The following is a 16701-nucleotide window of genomic DNA, read 5'->3' as shown; positions in this document are numbered from 1 at the left end:
CATCTGGTCTTTGAGCATCCTTTCTGGCAACTCAGTCTCCACGCCTGTACAATGGGAATAGCACGTGATGCACCTTACTCCTCTTTGGGTGGGGATAAGACTGATGAGGAGAGAGAATGAGCATCTTGGTTCAGAGACGGAGGCTGCAGGAGCTCCACCCCTTCCTTCCTATAGGCCTCAGATCCAGATCTGGGATCACAGTGTGTGTGTGTGTGTGTGTGTGTGTGTGTGTGTGTGTTTGTGAGTCGCTTAGTCGTGTCTGACTCTTTGCGACCCCATGGACTGTAGACTGCCAGAATCCTCTGTCCATGGAATTCTACAGGCAAGAATACTGGAGTGGGTTGCCATTCCTTTCTCCAGTAGCTTCTGGTAAAAGCTGCCTTCCGCTGGGTGACTCAGGCTCAAAGGCTGTCCACTCTCCCCAACCTCTAGGGGAGATTGATGCCTACATTGATAGATCACTCCTATGGATTAGGTAGATAAAGAAATTGATTATTCCATAAATCATTGTCTCCATGAAAAACAATCCCAATTTTTTTAAAAAGAAAATATTATAAATCTGTCTGAACCCGTGTGAGTGAAAGTGTAGCCATTTCAGTTTAATTGTCTGAGACCTTCTTAGCCACAGCCCAGGAAAAGAGTCCCTGAAGCTACTACTTACCAATCTAGAGGTTTCTCTCAAGGCTTATGAATGGCCATATCACACTATGGATGAGATGGATTTACATAGCAGCAGGAAGAATCTGAATTGGCCAGAAAGAAGAACTTTCTCACCAAGGAGACAGAATTATAGCTCTTGGAGACATAAAAAAATTGAATACTTACTCCTGTCCTACCTTTTCCTTCCTACTTACACATGCACCACTCCATCGAGGAAAGTTATGGCTCAATTCTACCAAGAGACAGAGAACTGGCCAAAATGAACCTTGGGTGGGGCTTGAGGATGAGGTGTAACAGCTCAGGCATGGGGGAACTCTCAGAACAATATAAGTGAAGAAATGATTTAGGAGCAAAGGCAAGAACGGGGTGGGGGGCAGGGAGGAGTGAAGCGTGAAAGATAAGAGACGTGGCTTCCCAGCTGGCTCTCCTGTGAGATGGTCACCTTGTTTCTTTTCTTCTTTAAGCCTCCATACTCCTCCCCAGAACACAGGAGAACAAGGAACAAAGAACAATCTAAGCATAAGGTTCTAGCCTGAACTGCACGTCCCTAAATGTTCAAGGAACTGTGGCTATCACTTAAGGTCACCCACTTGGACCTACCATGAGGCCATTCAGATGCTGTGCCACCCCTCAGACTCCCTCAATCCCTTGCCCTGTGTACTCTGCGGTACCCAGAGTGGGTGATCCAGAAATGTTTGCTGAATCAATGAGTCAGCCCAGAGACGATGCGAAAAAGACAGGAAATAAACACTAAATTACAAGCAGCATAAAAATAGCCCCATTTCCAAAGCAGATTCTTCTGATTCTGCGAATCCAAGCAGGAGCAGCAAAACCTCCAATTCCTTTCACTAAAATATCTCAATCCAGGGTCCCTGGAGTAGCCTTACTCTGTACAAACCATAGCTCATGTCTTTCCTGACCTTTCTACCTTCAATATGACTTCAAGGTGCCATCTTGCCTCCTAAATCCTGGGAGCCCATTTACCCAAGCTTCCCTCCTTGTTCAGAGGCCAAAGCCAATTCTTCAGACTCTATCTTTCTAACACTCTTAGCCTCCTATGGCCTTGGCTTCAAGTCCAGGTGTTTCAGCCACTCTCAGTACCCCAGTGATGAGCAAACTCTCCCTTTCTCTGAGGCCTGCTGAGGTCACCCATGTCATGATTTTCCTAGCTGGGGAGACCTTTGTCAACACCCAGTCTGATCACAAGTCTTCTCAGACACATCCAGGTGGTGGAGCACTTGGTATGGCTGGGGTTCTTTGGGGAATGCCACAAAGCTGTGACACATTTAATTCCTGTCACCTGAACAAGGAGTAATTTTATTTACTAGCAGAAAATACGGCTCTATTATAGATATGCAGGGCTCCACGATTCAAGAAATAATAACACACAAAATACTTTAAAGAAATCACATTTAGTGGGATAAAAATACATAACACAAGCCTACTTACCAAATGCAATGTGAAAGATGATGCTGACAAGCTGAGCAAAGACGCTCGGTATCAGGTGTGATATTTGACAATGGAATGTTCATTCATTTTGTCATCTGCTACTGCTCCTGAGCATACAAGCCGTACAAGGCACCAAAGGTTTAAGAACAATTTACGTGAGAGAGAGAAAAAAAAGGAGAAAATTCTATCCATTCGCTCCATTTTCTTTTACTGTGAGCTACTCTATTTGAACGACCATAAATAATAGTTCTTACTAGTCTACTGTGTACCTGCTAAACACCTCAGTCTGGTTTATGAACACCAGAGTCCTAGAGGAATAGCATTAGGAAAAAGAATGCCTGTTAAGCAAGACCTTACAATAACCACATTGCCCCTACTATAAGAATCAGCATGCAAATGGTGCCCACTCACCACCCCCAGGGCTTGGCTGCTCTCCATGGTGCTGAACACAGAGGCTGGGGTGAACCTTAATTTCCCTGCTGCTCCCCGGACAACACAGAGTGTTATCACTGTCTAGGAGCTTTTATAAACACACATGCATCTGATTTGTATTTCTCCCTCAATGTGAAAACGGTTTCGTAGGTCTGTTTTGCAACACTGGAAAAATCTAGTCTCCTTCTCTCTCTTAAGACTGTAAATTTAAAGCTTCAAATGTGTGCATGTTTGTGTGTGTAAGATAGGAAAGTGGATGGGATTTTCTTAATGGACTGGGGGTGGTGACCAGAGACCCATGTTTTCATCTGATTTTTCCATGGCTCACCAAGGGATGTAGCACAAGTCATTTCCCTTTTTCATCTCTCAATCTGTGATAAAAAAGATTGGGGCAGGTACTGACTGTAGCTCTGACATTCAGAGTTTCTCCACCTGTGTTCTGGCTCTTTCAGGGACTCAGAGACTGTCAAACAGGATGACCTTGCCTAGCCTCCTCCAGCACAGAAGATTTTCTGGATCCAGAGGAAGAGACAAGGCTTAGCTTCTCTTGTAAGAAGCCAGGGATTCAATCTCTCTCTGCTCAACTCTCCCCCCAGCCCTCACTCCCCATGGACCAGCCATAATTCAGCTAAACCTGAGAGTTCACCCATATTTTATTTACTGATTCGATGTTACGAGACAAGTAAAATAGACGGCTGTCACCTCTATTAAACTGGGCAGGAAAAACGGCCATGTAGGCAACAGGCTATTTCTGCTTATAATGTGTCATCTGTTTCCTTGGGGGAGGGAAGCAAGAAAGGGGAGGTCCTAGTCTAATGGGAGAGCCCAGTCCTGTCACGTTCAGCGGGGAAGCTCAGGGTTGCCCTGCAACCTGTCCCACCCCCACTCTCAGCTACATGGTAGACGGGTCAGGCCAGCCAGTGGGAAACTACTCTGATTCCCCCGTGATCCAAAGTAAAGTCACTGTATTCACTCATCAGACTTGGGTAAAGAATGGCTGTTGAACCCCAGTTTGGGAAGCCTATGCTAGAGAAGCGAATCTTCAATTGGTCATCTCTTACAAGTACACAAACACACACACACACACATGCACACACTCTTGCTCACCAGACTCAGGGTGGATGGCATTTATACTCTCAAAGCTAAATGGCCCAAGCTGACTGTCTATAGAGCCTGAATCTCCAGGTTTAACCGTCAACACCTCACTTTACACAAAGCTGTCATGTAGACCTGCTGTCTACACATCCTAGCAGGATCCTGTGATGTGGCATAAACAGGAAAAGGGGAAGCCTGACCTATGGCCGGTGACAGCGCAAGTGGTCCAGCCACAGTTCTGCCTGGCAGCTGCCCTGAGTAACCTGCCTGGTGAGGCTGGAACCGCAGAAGTTCTCTTTTACGGTTCAGCTCCCAGAGGGAGCAGCAGAGATGCTGAAGGACAGATGGGAAGAGGAGAGGGCTGAGGTCAGAAAAGACAGGAGGGTCATGGCCTTTTCTTTTGCCTCTTCTTGAAGTCGACAGCTTGTGCCTTTCTCAAGAGGAGAATCATCATGATAGGAGCCAGAAAATGGATGTAAAGACCAATCCTAGGCCCAAGAAAGAAAGATCCATTCCCCTAAACACTCCAGCTCTGCCCAATAGACCCCATAGGAAAGGTCTTGGCGTAGAAGGTGCTGAATTGATAGGGCAGAAGACCACCATGGACAGCATTAGAACCCTGACTTCGTGGAAGAATCTAACAATGTCTTTCATGAAATCCTTGCTGGCAACATGGAAAAAGTGTTGAGCTGAATGACAAGGCTGCTAGATAGACTTATATTCAACCTGTATGTATCAAGGCATTCATTTATTTAACAGATGGTTATCAATCACCTACTATGTACCACACGTGGTACTAGGTGCATTGGGCAAAGTGGTGAATAAGTCAGTTGCAGTCCACACTTGTCTCTAAGATTTTCTAAGAAAGCTTCTCCGTGAGGTAACCACGAATTACAATCTAGTAAGCGCTATGACAAGGGAAGTTCAGGATGCTGTGGGGACTCATAATAGGAGATGGAAGTCAAGAAAGGCTTCCTGGAAGAAAATATATGTTTGCTGAGACCTAAAGTTATGACCAACCTAGATAGCATATTGAAAAGCAGAGACATTACTTTGCCAACAAAGGTCCGTCTAGTCAAGGCTATGATTTTTCCAGTGGTCATGTATGGATGTGAGAGTTGGACTGTGAAGAAAGCTGAGCACTGAAGAATTGATGCTTTTGAACTGTGGTGTTGGAGAAGACTCTTGAGAGTCCCTTGGACTGCAAGGAGATCCAACCAGTTCATTCTGAAGGAGATCAGCCCTGGGATTTCTTTAGAAGGAATGATGCTAAAGCTGATACTCCAGTACTTTGGCCACCTCATGCGAAGAGTTGACTCATTGGAAAAGACTCTGATGCTGGGAGGGATTGGGGGCAGGAGGAGAAGGGGACGACAGAGGATGAGATGGCTGGATGGCATCACTGACTCGATGGACGTGAGTCTCAGTGAACTCCGGGAGTTGGTGACGGACAGGGAGGCCTGGCGTGCTGCGAATCATGGGGTCGCAAAGAGTCGGACACGACTGAGCAACTGAACTGAACTGAACTGAACTGAAAGGATGACTAAGAAGTTAGCCAGAAAGAACAGCAAGAGCAGAGGTTGAGTGTAAGGGAAGACATAGTGACTTCTAGGGACTTGGATGTTCAGTTCAGAGGAGCAGGGAGTGTGTGTGAGGCAAGGAGGGACAGCACATGAGCCTGCAGATATCAACCCCAGCAGTCGTAAAGGGCCTGAAAGCATGAAGAAGCCAGTAGGATTTCAACTCTGGTTAAAGTGTGGGTGGTGGATTCAAGACCACTGAATAAAGTCGACAAACTCTGACACTGGTCATTTCCTGCCTAATGCGTTGATGGCATGGATAGATGAAGTGAAGGCAAGCATGCTCATCCAAGGCTCAGAGGGCATGAAGCATGCCAGACAACAGAAAGGGAGGCACAAAAGCTTCACTGTCCAGACCCATGGTTCTCAACCACAACCACGTTGCGGGCCCATAACCACTTACTTCTCTACCACAGACCCCTGGGGGGCAGTGGGTGGGAGGTCAAGGAGGAAGAAGAGCTTCCTATCTAAGGATAGAGAGATGGGAACAGGCTTTGGTGGTCCAGAAACAGCGAGCAAGAAAAACTGCCTGAAGGTTCAAGATAGGATTTACCAGGGATAAATGACAGGTCCTGCCTTTAGGCTCAAAAGATCAACTGCCAAAGAGAGGATGAGGGGAGTGGTAGATCAGCAGCCATACCTGCGGAAAAGATCTTGTGATCTCATGAGACCACCAGCTCAGTATAAATCAACAGAGTGAAATGGTTGCAGAAAAGGCTGAAATAGTCTGGGGGTGTATAAGCAGACACCAATGCTGAGACGCAAGGAGGGGATGAGCTTACTGTTTTCGATACATAAGCAGGACTGTGGTTGGCTCTGGACACCACACTGAAAGAACTGGGCGTCACAGGTCTGGAGAAATGCCTTTACATTTCTGTGGGGTTGACTGTGTGCCAGGGTATAAATCCAAACCAGATGCAGGGGGGCAGGGTGAGCATAATAGTAAGAATGATGGGTAACATTTATTGAGAGCTTACAACGGCTATGGTCTAAACATATTATGTGCATTAACTCATTTAATCCTTATAAATGAGGATTTATAAAAACCCTGTAAGGCACATGTTACTATTATTATTATGAGAGATTAAATAATCTGTCCCAGATCACTCAGGTGGGAAGTGATGGAGGCAGTCCTTAAACTCAGGCTGTCAGATTCCAGAACCTGTGAGCTTATCCACAATGTTAGATTGCTAAAATCTATAGAGAGTTTGTTTCTCTGGTGGCTCAGATGGTAAAGAGTCTGCCTGCAGTGCAGGAGACCCAGGAAGATCCCCTGGAGATGGAAATGGCAACCCACTCCAGTATTCTTGCCGGGAAAATCCCATGGACAGAAGAGCACTGGTCGCAGAGTAGGACATGACTGAATGACTTCACTTTCTACTTTCTACAGAGAGCTTCCTTCGGGCCAGCCATGTTAATTTTCACAATGATCCCTGGAGGTCAGATCTGTTGCTATCCCCATTTTACAGGTGAGGAAGTCGAGGCTTAGAGCAGTTAAGTGACTTACCCAAAGTGACACAGCATGGAAGGAAGGAATGAGGGTTCAAACTCAAGACAGATGGATTTCAGAACCTACACTGTCGACGTGTAAGTCACACTACCTTCCCTGGAACTGCAGGAAAACCAATTTTAGGGCAAATTTTGCAACAAAGATTGGAGTGGGCCAATACGTTTGCGAGAAAGAACAAAGCACAATCAAATAGTGGTGAGTTTCCTGTTATGGGTGGTATTCAATCAGAGACTAGATATCCACTTACTGGGGGTGGGGGAGGGGTCCTCCAGTGACTTAGAACAGTGGTTCTGAAAGTGGAGGCTGATGAGCAGCATCAGCTTCATCTGGGAATCCATTAAAATGCAAATTCTCAGGCCTCACCCCAGACCCACTGAATCAGAAGCTCTGGGGGTGGACCCAGCAGTCTGTAGTTTATTGAGCTCTCCAGGTGACTCAGATGCATGTTAATATTGGAGAAGCAGAGGCCTAGACTGACCCCTGGGGTTCTTTTCAGCCTGGATTCTGTGATTCTTCACTGTAAACAGGAAATGTGATGCCTGGAGCCCTGGGAAGGCCCTGGCTCCCTGCTCCTGCTTTTCCGCCCAATTGGGCAGGCTTTTTGGAATAGCATATTTCAGTTCTGCAAAGCAGATGCAGGAAGGCTTTGCAGAAGTCTCCCTCATTCCTATATTTAAAGAGCTCATCTCTGCAGTGGTTCTGAGAATACTCTTAACCCCCTTCCAACACAGTCTGTCTGCATCGGTCCCTTTAAAAGCATAAGATTTCATTGTCTCCCATGGATGGGAACCCTCTTCACACAAACTGGGGTCTCAGCTCCTTCTCCCTCATCTTTTTCCCTCTGTCTTCCTTAACCCCCATTCAGCATAGCACCAAAGGATTTGGAGTGGAAGCTGCCACTCTCCCCAACCTCACCGCATTCATTATCTTCCATCTGTAAGATCACCATGGGATTCACTCCATGGCTTCATTACCTGGAGTCTCCCAGCAGAGCCAGCAGTGCCTATCCCCTGGGGCCCACTCTCTAGCCACAGACCCTCTCTAGAATTCACCAGCTTGCTTCAGGAGCAAGCTTGGACTCCCCATCCAAGAAAAACTGATCAGGACTCCCTGGACCAATCCCTCAAGAGCATCCCATAGCCAGGGTCTTCCCAGCTCTGAATACATGCAAATCACATTTCAATCAAAACACTGCAAATGTAGGGAAGAACCAGAACCTCATGGGCTTTGGGTGTGTGACAAATAACAGGCCAGGAGGTGTCTGGGAGCTTTGGGAATACAGGAGCATGCTAGGAAGAGTACCCCTTTTGCTCCCTAGCATGGCAGGTAACTGTCACAGGCTGCCGGAGACATCCATTCCATTGCTGGGTATGTGAGAAATGGGCAAATACCCACATATTGAGCTGCAGGGGGTACTGGTTCCATGGTTGGCACAAGGCACATGGTTGGCACAGGCAGAGGGCAGATAAGAAGCAGATAGCTTCACAGCTCAGAGTCTGAGGGTGGAGACAGAGCCTCCATCCTTGGGGAATCTTTTTCTCCTTAACATTTATTAAGCACCAAGTTCTGTGCCAAGAGCTTTATATACTTTATTTCCTTTAATCCTCACAACAGCCCTGTGAAGACCCTAGGAGTTTCAACAATATGAAAATTTTATAGGTCAAAACCAGCTGAAAATGGTTTAACCCAATATTAATAATTCTACCTCGTTGATGAGGAAATGGAGGCTTGGAGGTGAAGTGACTCACCTAAGGTCTCACAGCCAGCACCTTAGACTCCCACTCAAGCTCAGATCCACCACATTTCATCAAACCTGAGACATACCGTCATGTTTAAAGGTGCCAAGAAAGAAAAAATCCTGCAAGTAAACTCAAACCTGATGTGAGATCCAGACTGATTTCAGAAATGTGAAAATGTTGGGGGAAGAGTTGATGTTAGAATCAGTGAGATATATTAAGTGACTCACAGAACTTCTCTGTGAGAGAAAGCCCTAGACAAATCCACAAACATAGCTACAATCAAGGTCAGTGAGCATTAGTGAAGAAACTGCAAAGGTCAAAGGAAACAAGGAGAGGAACAGGGGAATGCAAGCTCTGTGGGGAGCAGAAAGCCTGGCTGGAGGTTAGGTAGTGTGGACTCTGGAGGTAACTGGAAATAAACCAAAGTGCGGTGAGGGTGGAGAGCTCTGGGGTGCAGCACCTTTGAAGTGTGGCTGAAGGGAAGGAAAGCAAAATCAGAATGACCTGCTGTCCTCGGGTCCCCTGCCCTCAGTCCAGTCTTCTCTGATCTCCCAATCACACTCAATCAAGGTTTGGTTTCTGGAGCACAAAGAGAAGCGGAAGAAAACAGGGACTTCAGAGGAAACACAGGTGCTAATAAGCATAGGCCAGCGAGGCATCTGGAGCACAAAATTTAAGGAGGCGCTCACTGTCACGGTCAGTCAGGCAAGAGCATGGCCACCATTTGAGAGCCTCCTTAAATCCTGCTTCCTGGCGGCCACACTCCCCTGACCCCAGTCCCACCCAGTTTGTTGGTATTAGACTCCTCTCCTCCAACAAAAACAAGAAGAAATGCTGATCTTGGAATGGAACAGAATTCAAGCTTTTTTGAAACGATATCCCATCTGTCTAACTCTATGAAGCAAGCAGTCTCATCCCATTTTACAGATGGGGAAACTGAGGCCCTGGAAAATAATATGACCCCTCCTATCATGCTTGTTCCACATCTGTCACTTCTGCAGGGACTCTAAGCAGGGCAGTTTCCCCTACTTCCAGAACAGGTCAGTCCCCGGCAGCCACCATCATCCCAATCTCGCCGTGCCCCCGGAAGAAGGAACATGGTGCAGGAGAAGAGTAAGCATGGATTTGCCTGTGCTCTGGCAGAGGTGGCATGGGAAGGGGAATGGGCAGCTCTTGCACCCAGGTCCCTGCACCCCACCCAGTGTCCATGGGACAGCAACATGTTCCAGGGCCCAGCGTCAGTGGACCTTACCCTCTGATGGTCCACCAGTCTCAGCTCACAGCAAGGCAGGCTCTATTTAGAAGGTCAAAATGTGACTCTTGCTTAAAAACAAAATGACCAAACAACCTATCAGCCTGGAAAGGATGTTGGAGGGGAGATGGGGTGGGGAAGGAAGGGAGGACAAGAGCAAATTCACTGACCCCCTTTCTGGCCAGGCCACCAGCTGAAGAGCATGGAGGGAGACACAAATGCAGAGCCCTGGGCTTTCCTCAAGGCTCTGATGATGTCTTTGAGGACAGCCTGCGGGCTGCCAAGGTGAACTGTAGGCTGGAGCTCCCGGAGAGCAGAGGGATTCCTGTGGGTGGACTGGCCACACCCAAAGGAGTGTCCCACCTTGATTTCTGACTCAGATTAAAGAATTAAGCAGAGTCCAGAAGCCCAGACAAGGTGGGGTATAGACATGTAAGGATGTACATCACATGTGCAGGAGGGGTGGGAAAGACCAAACATCCCTTTCCTCTCGGGAAAGCTTATCTACCACTTGGTCCATCTACAAGGACAGTCTGATGCTGAACACCAGTTACTGGTAGGTTTCAGTGTCACAGAGCCCATGCAATCATCCCCAGAGAAAGCCTAACAGCCCAGGACTCTGAGGCCACACTCAGCACCCAGAAGCACGGTGGTGGGGCGCTACACTCAGCACCCCTGAGTATCAGTGCCTCCCGTCTTCCGACTACACAGACTACACAGTAAAAGCGCAGGATCTGGGGTCTGGCTGGTGAGAATTCTTATCCTGCATTCACCACTTACTGGCCACGTAATCTTGGGTAAGTGACTTCACTAAGCTTAGTTTCCTCATCTGCAAAATGAGGACAATGTCTGCAGGCAGGATTGGTGAAGCCTAAACCAGATGGGGAAGGAAAAAAATATGCAACAGCTACCGGTCTCAAGCACTTACTAGTCACACTACTAGTCATTCTTTGAAAAGCACGGTGCTTGGCAGCTAGTAAGTGCTCAGTAAACCAGGGCCATTATATTTCGATTGTGTGTTGTTCCAGACCCAGGTGGGGTCCCAGGCAGGAGATGGTACAGCCACCTCAGCACAGGCACACTGCCCCCTGGTGCTCACGCGGTGGAATTGGCGCCTGCAAGAAGAGCAGCCAGCCAACAAGCCCAAGGCCGGTCTGCGTCTGCACCAGGCCCACCCTTGGCCCGTCTGTCCATCAGAGCACCTTGGCAAGGACACGCCAGGGCCTGCTGAGTGCCGGCCCCAAAGGGAGGGCTCTGCTCCTGGACTTTCAGTTCTCTCTGCTGCCAGGCAGGGCCTGGGGAGCCCCTCGGTTCCCTCTGGAAGGTCCTGAGCAAGAAAGGGTGGGGCTTGGGCAGGGGGAGGGGGGGGCAGGTAGAGGGAAGGTGGGGGTGAGGACGTGCAGGCTGAAGCAGTGTGGGGCTAAGGCAGGGGCAGGTGACTGTAACAGCCTGGAGGAAGCCTGGCTTCTGCAGATCAGAAACGGTCCCAGCAGTGGAGCACAGCCAGGTGCTGCCCTGCATGGATATCCCAAGCAGCCCTAAGCCTTGAGCCTCCCCTGCATATGACCTTGCACCCCCCACCCCTGAGGATGCGGCCGTCCTAGAACCCACAGTGCATCTGTGCCTCTTCCCCCGACCCCCCCCAAGTGGGCTCTGTTTCCTGGGGACAGGACAAGGGGCCTGTGGGAACGGGGGCTCAGGGGCCCTCACAGACCCCACAAAGGAAGCAACCAAGCAGCTTTGCGTTTGGAAGGGTGGGAACGAAGAGTCGCTCCTCAAAGCCCAAAAGAAAGCAGTGGGTTGGACTTCTGAAGTCAGCTATCATGCTGGCGGCAGGGGGACCCGAGTGACCTTGGGAGGGCCTAGTCGGGACGCTGTGCTGGCTCACCCCGCATCAGCCACCTCTAAAAACCCCGGATCATCCTGACGTCAAAAGACGGTTTAGCGCAGTGCGAAGCAGGCATCAAGAAGAAATTATAAACTCCAGCTCGAGAAGGAGGGAAGCCCGGGCTGACAGGAGCAGCTGGGCTGGAAAGTGGAGGCAGAAATTCCTCAAGTTAATGCTTTCTAAGGCCCCTCGGGCCACTCCCAGGTCTTGTCTGAAGCTATTTACTTCCAGGGGGAAAAACCCTATTGATCTTCATTCAGTGCCTGTCTGCTCCAACACGGCCGCGATGTTTCAGCGCATCACCAGTCACTGAGAGAAATTTCTCATTGTTTTACACACAGCGGCTCCCAAACTCAGGAGATGAACGTTCAGGACCATTTGGGTGAACTGATGGCAGGGGATGCAGACAGGACTGACTTGGGGAGGGGACCTCATGCCCCTGGGACTGACTGCAGTGTCCGCTGGGCTTCCCCGCCCCAATTCCAGGCTCAGAGTCACAAAACTCTGTTTTGCTCCAAGTGTAGATGCTCCGAGAGTCTGCCCGATCCGCCCACCTTCCACCCCGCCACATACACCTGCTTTATGTCTCTGCAGTCATTTGGCTCTGAACCTCCCCCCGGCTGGCTAGAGATCACCACCATCCGCTGGAGCCCCTCCAGCTAACGCCACCACTGTCTGGTTCCCTTCTCAAATGCTAGGCGGCCCTCGATTCTACATGTATGTAAAACAAGGGGAGATCTAGACACAAAACCTACCAAGGCATTGACAGTCCCCATCAGCCCACACTAAAAGGAAACCTAAAATCACAGAATATCCCAAGCATCATGGCCAGCTCAATAGTTTACAGGTGAGGAAACTGAGGCTCCGGGTTGGTGGGAGAGTGTGACTTGACCAAGATGGCTCAGGAAATTGGTGGAAGGCAGAGTAGAAAACCCAGGCCTCCTGGTTCCCAGCCCAAGGTCCCTCCACATCAGTGTCTAGGTCTAGTAGCCAGGAAATCCAGGTCCCCACATGAGGCCACAGAAGCACTGGAAGGACCCACGCATTAAGCTGCTTTCCGTGAGTTAAGACTAGGATCCATCTGAACAATAATAACGATGATAATAATAATAACAAAATGCTGAACAATATGTCTTGAAAATCTTCAACGAGCAACACTTGATAACAACACACAGAATACATCTTCCACATATTCATATAAAATAATCAATGATCATTTTTTTCCTGCAGACTACAATCCAATTACTCTCTCTCCCTCGCTCTCTCCCTCACTCTCCTTTGTTACTTGCAAACCATCCAAGCAATCAATGCCTTGACCTCTCCCTCTGATAGACACAATTACAAAAAGACAGAGCAATGCAATTCATCTATTCAAGACGGATTGTTTGAACACTCTGTCACACTGCTGAGCTATCCATCTCCTTGTCTAAGAGGAAATTTAAGCCCCCAAAAAAGGCACAAAGAGAGGGGGCGGGTACGCTGCTCCCCAGTCCAGAGAGCCCCTTGCACACCTGCAGGAAACCCCTCTCCTGGGCTGGTGCTAGGCGACGCCTGCCTACTGGAGAAGGATTCGGCTCCCAACACAGCCAGCGCAGGCACCCATCTTGGGAACCAGAACCATCCAGCACACCCAATTTCCAGGGCCTCAATTCCTGTGGCCCCCGCCAGAGCCCTGAGATCTCAGGGCTGGAGACAGAGAGAGAAAGGAGAGGGCATTGGGCCCAGCCAAGGTGTTGTGTTTAGGTTTCAACACACGGTTCTCTGTGTGTGTGTCTCTCTCAACACACCACGTCCACTGCCCTTGGCTCCTGCTGAGACTCCAGCCTGGGCTCAGAAGGAGGCAAATTCAGCTCCCCAGGGAGCTCCAGAGAAACCCAGGGATCTCAGAGCCTACCCATCCTCCATCCAAGCTGGCAGAGCTCCGGAGGTCACGTTTGGCATTGGCACAGCACCCCAGTCCTCGGGCTGGGAATCAAATGGGGCAGGGCTCTTGGATATAAATGGCTTGGGCCGACACGCTAATTAATCCTGGGGCTTAATATGAAGAAGATTAGAAGAGAGGAGGGCTTTGCCATCCTTAATTGCATTATTACACGCTGAACCCAAGAAAGGGCGGGCAGGCTTGGGGCTTCCCCTCAGGGCAGTGAGGAGTCCCCCGGTGAAAGTCAATTTCACGGTAAGAGGAAGCGGGTGAGGATACATCATCCCGCCCCTCCTCAGTGCATCCTTGCCTGGCTTCCCTCACCTGCTCTTGTCTTCCTGGGCCCCCAAAGACCACCACCCTCTGACTCTGGGATTTGAGAGTGCCCCTCCCACCCCTGCAGGGGAAGGAACACAGAAGAGGGAACTGCAATGCGTGGGCTGGGTGCAGAGCACCTTTTGGGTCCCCCTCTCTTCTCCCAAGGGCACCCTATCAATCAGGCCCCTACACACACACACACACACACACACACACACACACACACATCAAAAACAAACAAACAAACAGAGGGAATAAAGGAAGTCCTGGCCCACTACTAAGGGGCTGCCTGCTCCTGGAACGGTGACCAAACAGGTCACTGGGACAGGCAAAGGTGCAGAGATAGAAACAGTATTTGTGGCTTGCCTGGAGCAGTCTGGGCTGCAAAGGGTTAAGCCTGGTCGTGAGGGCTGTCCCCAGAGTCGGGTGCTTGGATTCCTCTGCCTCAAATATCTGCCTGCTGGGGTCCTGGGCAGGAACAGGAAGACCCCAGCGTGGGCAGAGCTGAGGACTGTGTTCTACCCTCGTCCAGATGTCCAGTTCAAGAGGACCTGGAATCCAGGGGAGATCAGGGAGGAGAGAGAAGGGGTTTCTGATTGCCTCCTAGGAAAACCTCAAGTACGGAAGCCAAGCTCGATATCGGTTGCCTGCACCCCGTCACGCCGCGGGCAGCCCAGAGTCCGCGCCTGGATTAGAGCCACAGGGGAGGAAGGCGGCCCTGGCTCGGCAGAGCCAGATGCTGGTGGGGGCGCCTCGCGAACCCAGGCGGCCCAGGTCTCCCGCCTGGCGGCGGGCGCAGGGCCTGCGTGGCCGAGGCTCCCGCCTGGCCAGGCCGGGCCCAGCCCTGGCGGTCTCGGGCCTGGGACACGAGCCCCTCCACCCTCTCCCCCGCCACCACTCTCCCTCCCCGCACAGCCCTGAGCGCTGCCTACGGGATGCCTGGGGCGGCCACAACAAAGTTAAAGCCCCGAGTAAGAGTCCCTGGCGAGAAGAGACGCGGAGACGCGAGAGCCTCAGAGCCGCGCGCAGACCCGCCAGCCGCCGCCAGCTGCTGAGGGATTTCGGCTAACTTTAAAAAACCGCTGGCATCCCTCTCCTCGCCTTCCCTGCTTGCGCCGGTCAGGCTCTGCGCTGCCCCAGGCGGGGGAGAGGCCTCTGCCGCGATGGATGGCTGGAGCGACCGCGGGAGGGGGCGACCCTCCCCTGCCCCGCGCAGCGGGGCTGAACGGGGGCCACCGAGGCCGAGGGCGGCCACCGGGAGAGGAGACCGGCCGTCCTCGTCTGGCGAAGCCGGACCCTGCTTCCCCGCCACGGCCGCTCGAGCCCTGCCCCAGGTCGAAGCGAGGGGCCCGCGGGAAGCGGGGAGAAACAAGAGAAGTTGGCGCCTTCCCCAGGGTTCCCGCTTCGCGGAAGAGCCAGGTCCCAGAACTCGGTCTGCGGCCGGTCCTGCTGGCAGTCGCGGGCAAATGCGCCCGCGACTCAGGCTGGGACCCGACCGCTTCGCTACACTCCGCCGTCTGGCGGTCCAGGAGCGCGCCAAGGGCCCCTCGCCCGCCGCAGCCCAGCTGCTTCCTTCCCAATAAGTAAGGCCCGTGACCCCGGCTTGGGAACTTTGTCCTCACCGGGTCGAGCTTCTGGTGGTCACCCGGTCCCGGCAGACCGCAGAGACGTTAGGAAATCTCTTGGGATCGCGTTCAGTGGCCCCCGTTCCCGCCCCCGCCCGGGCGCACGGAGACCCTCGGCTCCCGGGAGCCCTTACCGATCCGGATGACGTGGGGCATCCCGCGCGAGTCTGGGATCCAGAAGGCGCACACGAGGAGCCCGGCCCAGTATTCCCAAACCAGACTCCCGAGGCGCCGCCAGGGAGCGGTCATCGTTGGGCGCCGCCAAGCGTGCCCGGGGCGCGGCCGTGGCGGGCTCCCTGGGGCGGCAGCTCTAGGCGCGGGCGCGCAGCAGCCCCCGAGGCGCCGCCTGGCCCAGCAGCCCGGCTCCTGAGCGCCGCTGCGAGTGGGGGGCGCCCCGCGGCGCCGCGCACATCTTACTGGGGGGCCGCCCCGCCGGCGCCCGCCCCGCCCGGCTGCCGCCCACGGGCCGCCCGCGAGCGATGCTCCTGGGCTCCGCCCGGGCTCCGCTCCGACTCAGCTGCGGCTCGGGTCGGCTCTGCTCCCGCGCGGGCTCCCACCTGCCCCGGCTGCCGGGCGCTGGCAGGCGGGCTGCACGCGCGTCTCCGGCCGCTCCTCCTCCAGCCGCGGCGGATGCTATCGCCCGGGCTCGCACAAAGCCCCGGAGTGGAGTTGCACGCGCGCACACACTCCCTCCCAGCCCCCTCCCTCGCGCCCTGCCTCCCGCCTCCTGCGCCGCCCGCGCTCCCTCCGCGCACTCCCCCGCGCACACACATTTCACACTCACACCCGCCGAGGCGTACACTCGCGAGCTCACACCTGCGCAGGGGGCGGGGAAGGGGGCCCGGGACCCGCTTTAGGGGGACGCCCGGAGAACGAGGACTCTCCTCGCTTCTCAGACGTCCCCATCGGCCCTGCGGCCCCCGGTCCCCTTCGACTGCGAGGGCACGGAGCCTGGGAGCCGGGCGTGGAGCACGAGAGCTGGCACCGCGAGCTGGGAGACGGCGGCAGCCTAGCGGCCCGACCAGCTGGAGGAGACGCGCCCGCCGGGAGCAGAGGGACCCGGAGCCCGCCGTCCGCGGAGTCTCGCCTTCCAGTTCCCACGCAGCCGGCACTGGCTGGACGGCAGCGGCCGGGGACTGACCCAGGAGCCGGTTTCCCTCCCTAACCCCCATTCCTCGTGGAAGCAGAGTTAGAGTTGGGCCCGGGACTCGAGGGAGACGAAATTCCAAGAG

General features: G+C 52.5%; 1 protein-coding gene across 1 annotated transcript in view; it reads right to left on the bottom strand.

Annotated features, from left to right (window-relative positions):
• GRIK3 (glutamate ionotropic receptor kainate type subunit 3) overlaps nucleotides 1-15718 on the bottom strand; it is a 243473-nt gene extending 227755 nt beyond the window's left edge. Inside the window, exon 1 of the mRNA NM_001206003.1 lies at nucleotides 15604-15718. Within this exon, the coding sequence (NP_001192932.1) occupies nucleotides 15604-15718 (115 nt within the window). The remainder of the gene's footprint in view (nucleotides 1-15603) is intronic.
• Between the last annotated feature and the right edge of the window lie 983 nt (nucleotides 15719-16701).

The sequence above is a fragment of the Bos taurus genome, chromosome 3 (genome assembly GCF_002263795.3).
Source record: "Bos taurus isolate L1 Dominette 01449 registration number 42190680 breed Hereford chromosome 3, ARS-UCD2.0, whole genome shotgun sequence".
Classification (NCBI taxonomy): Eukaryota; Metazoa; Chordata; class Mammalia; order Artiodactyla; family Bovidae; genus Bos; species Bos taurus.
The sequence above is the reverse complement of the archived record's forward strand: the minus strand, read 5'-3'. Positions and strand labels throughout refer to the sequence as shown.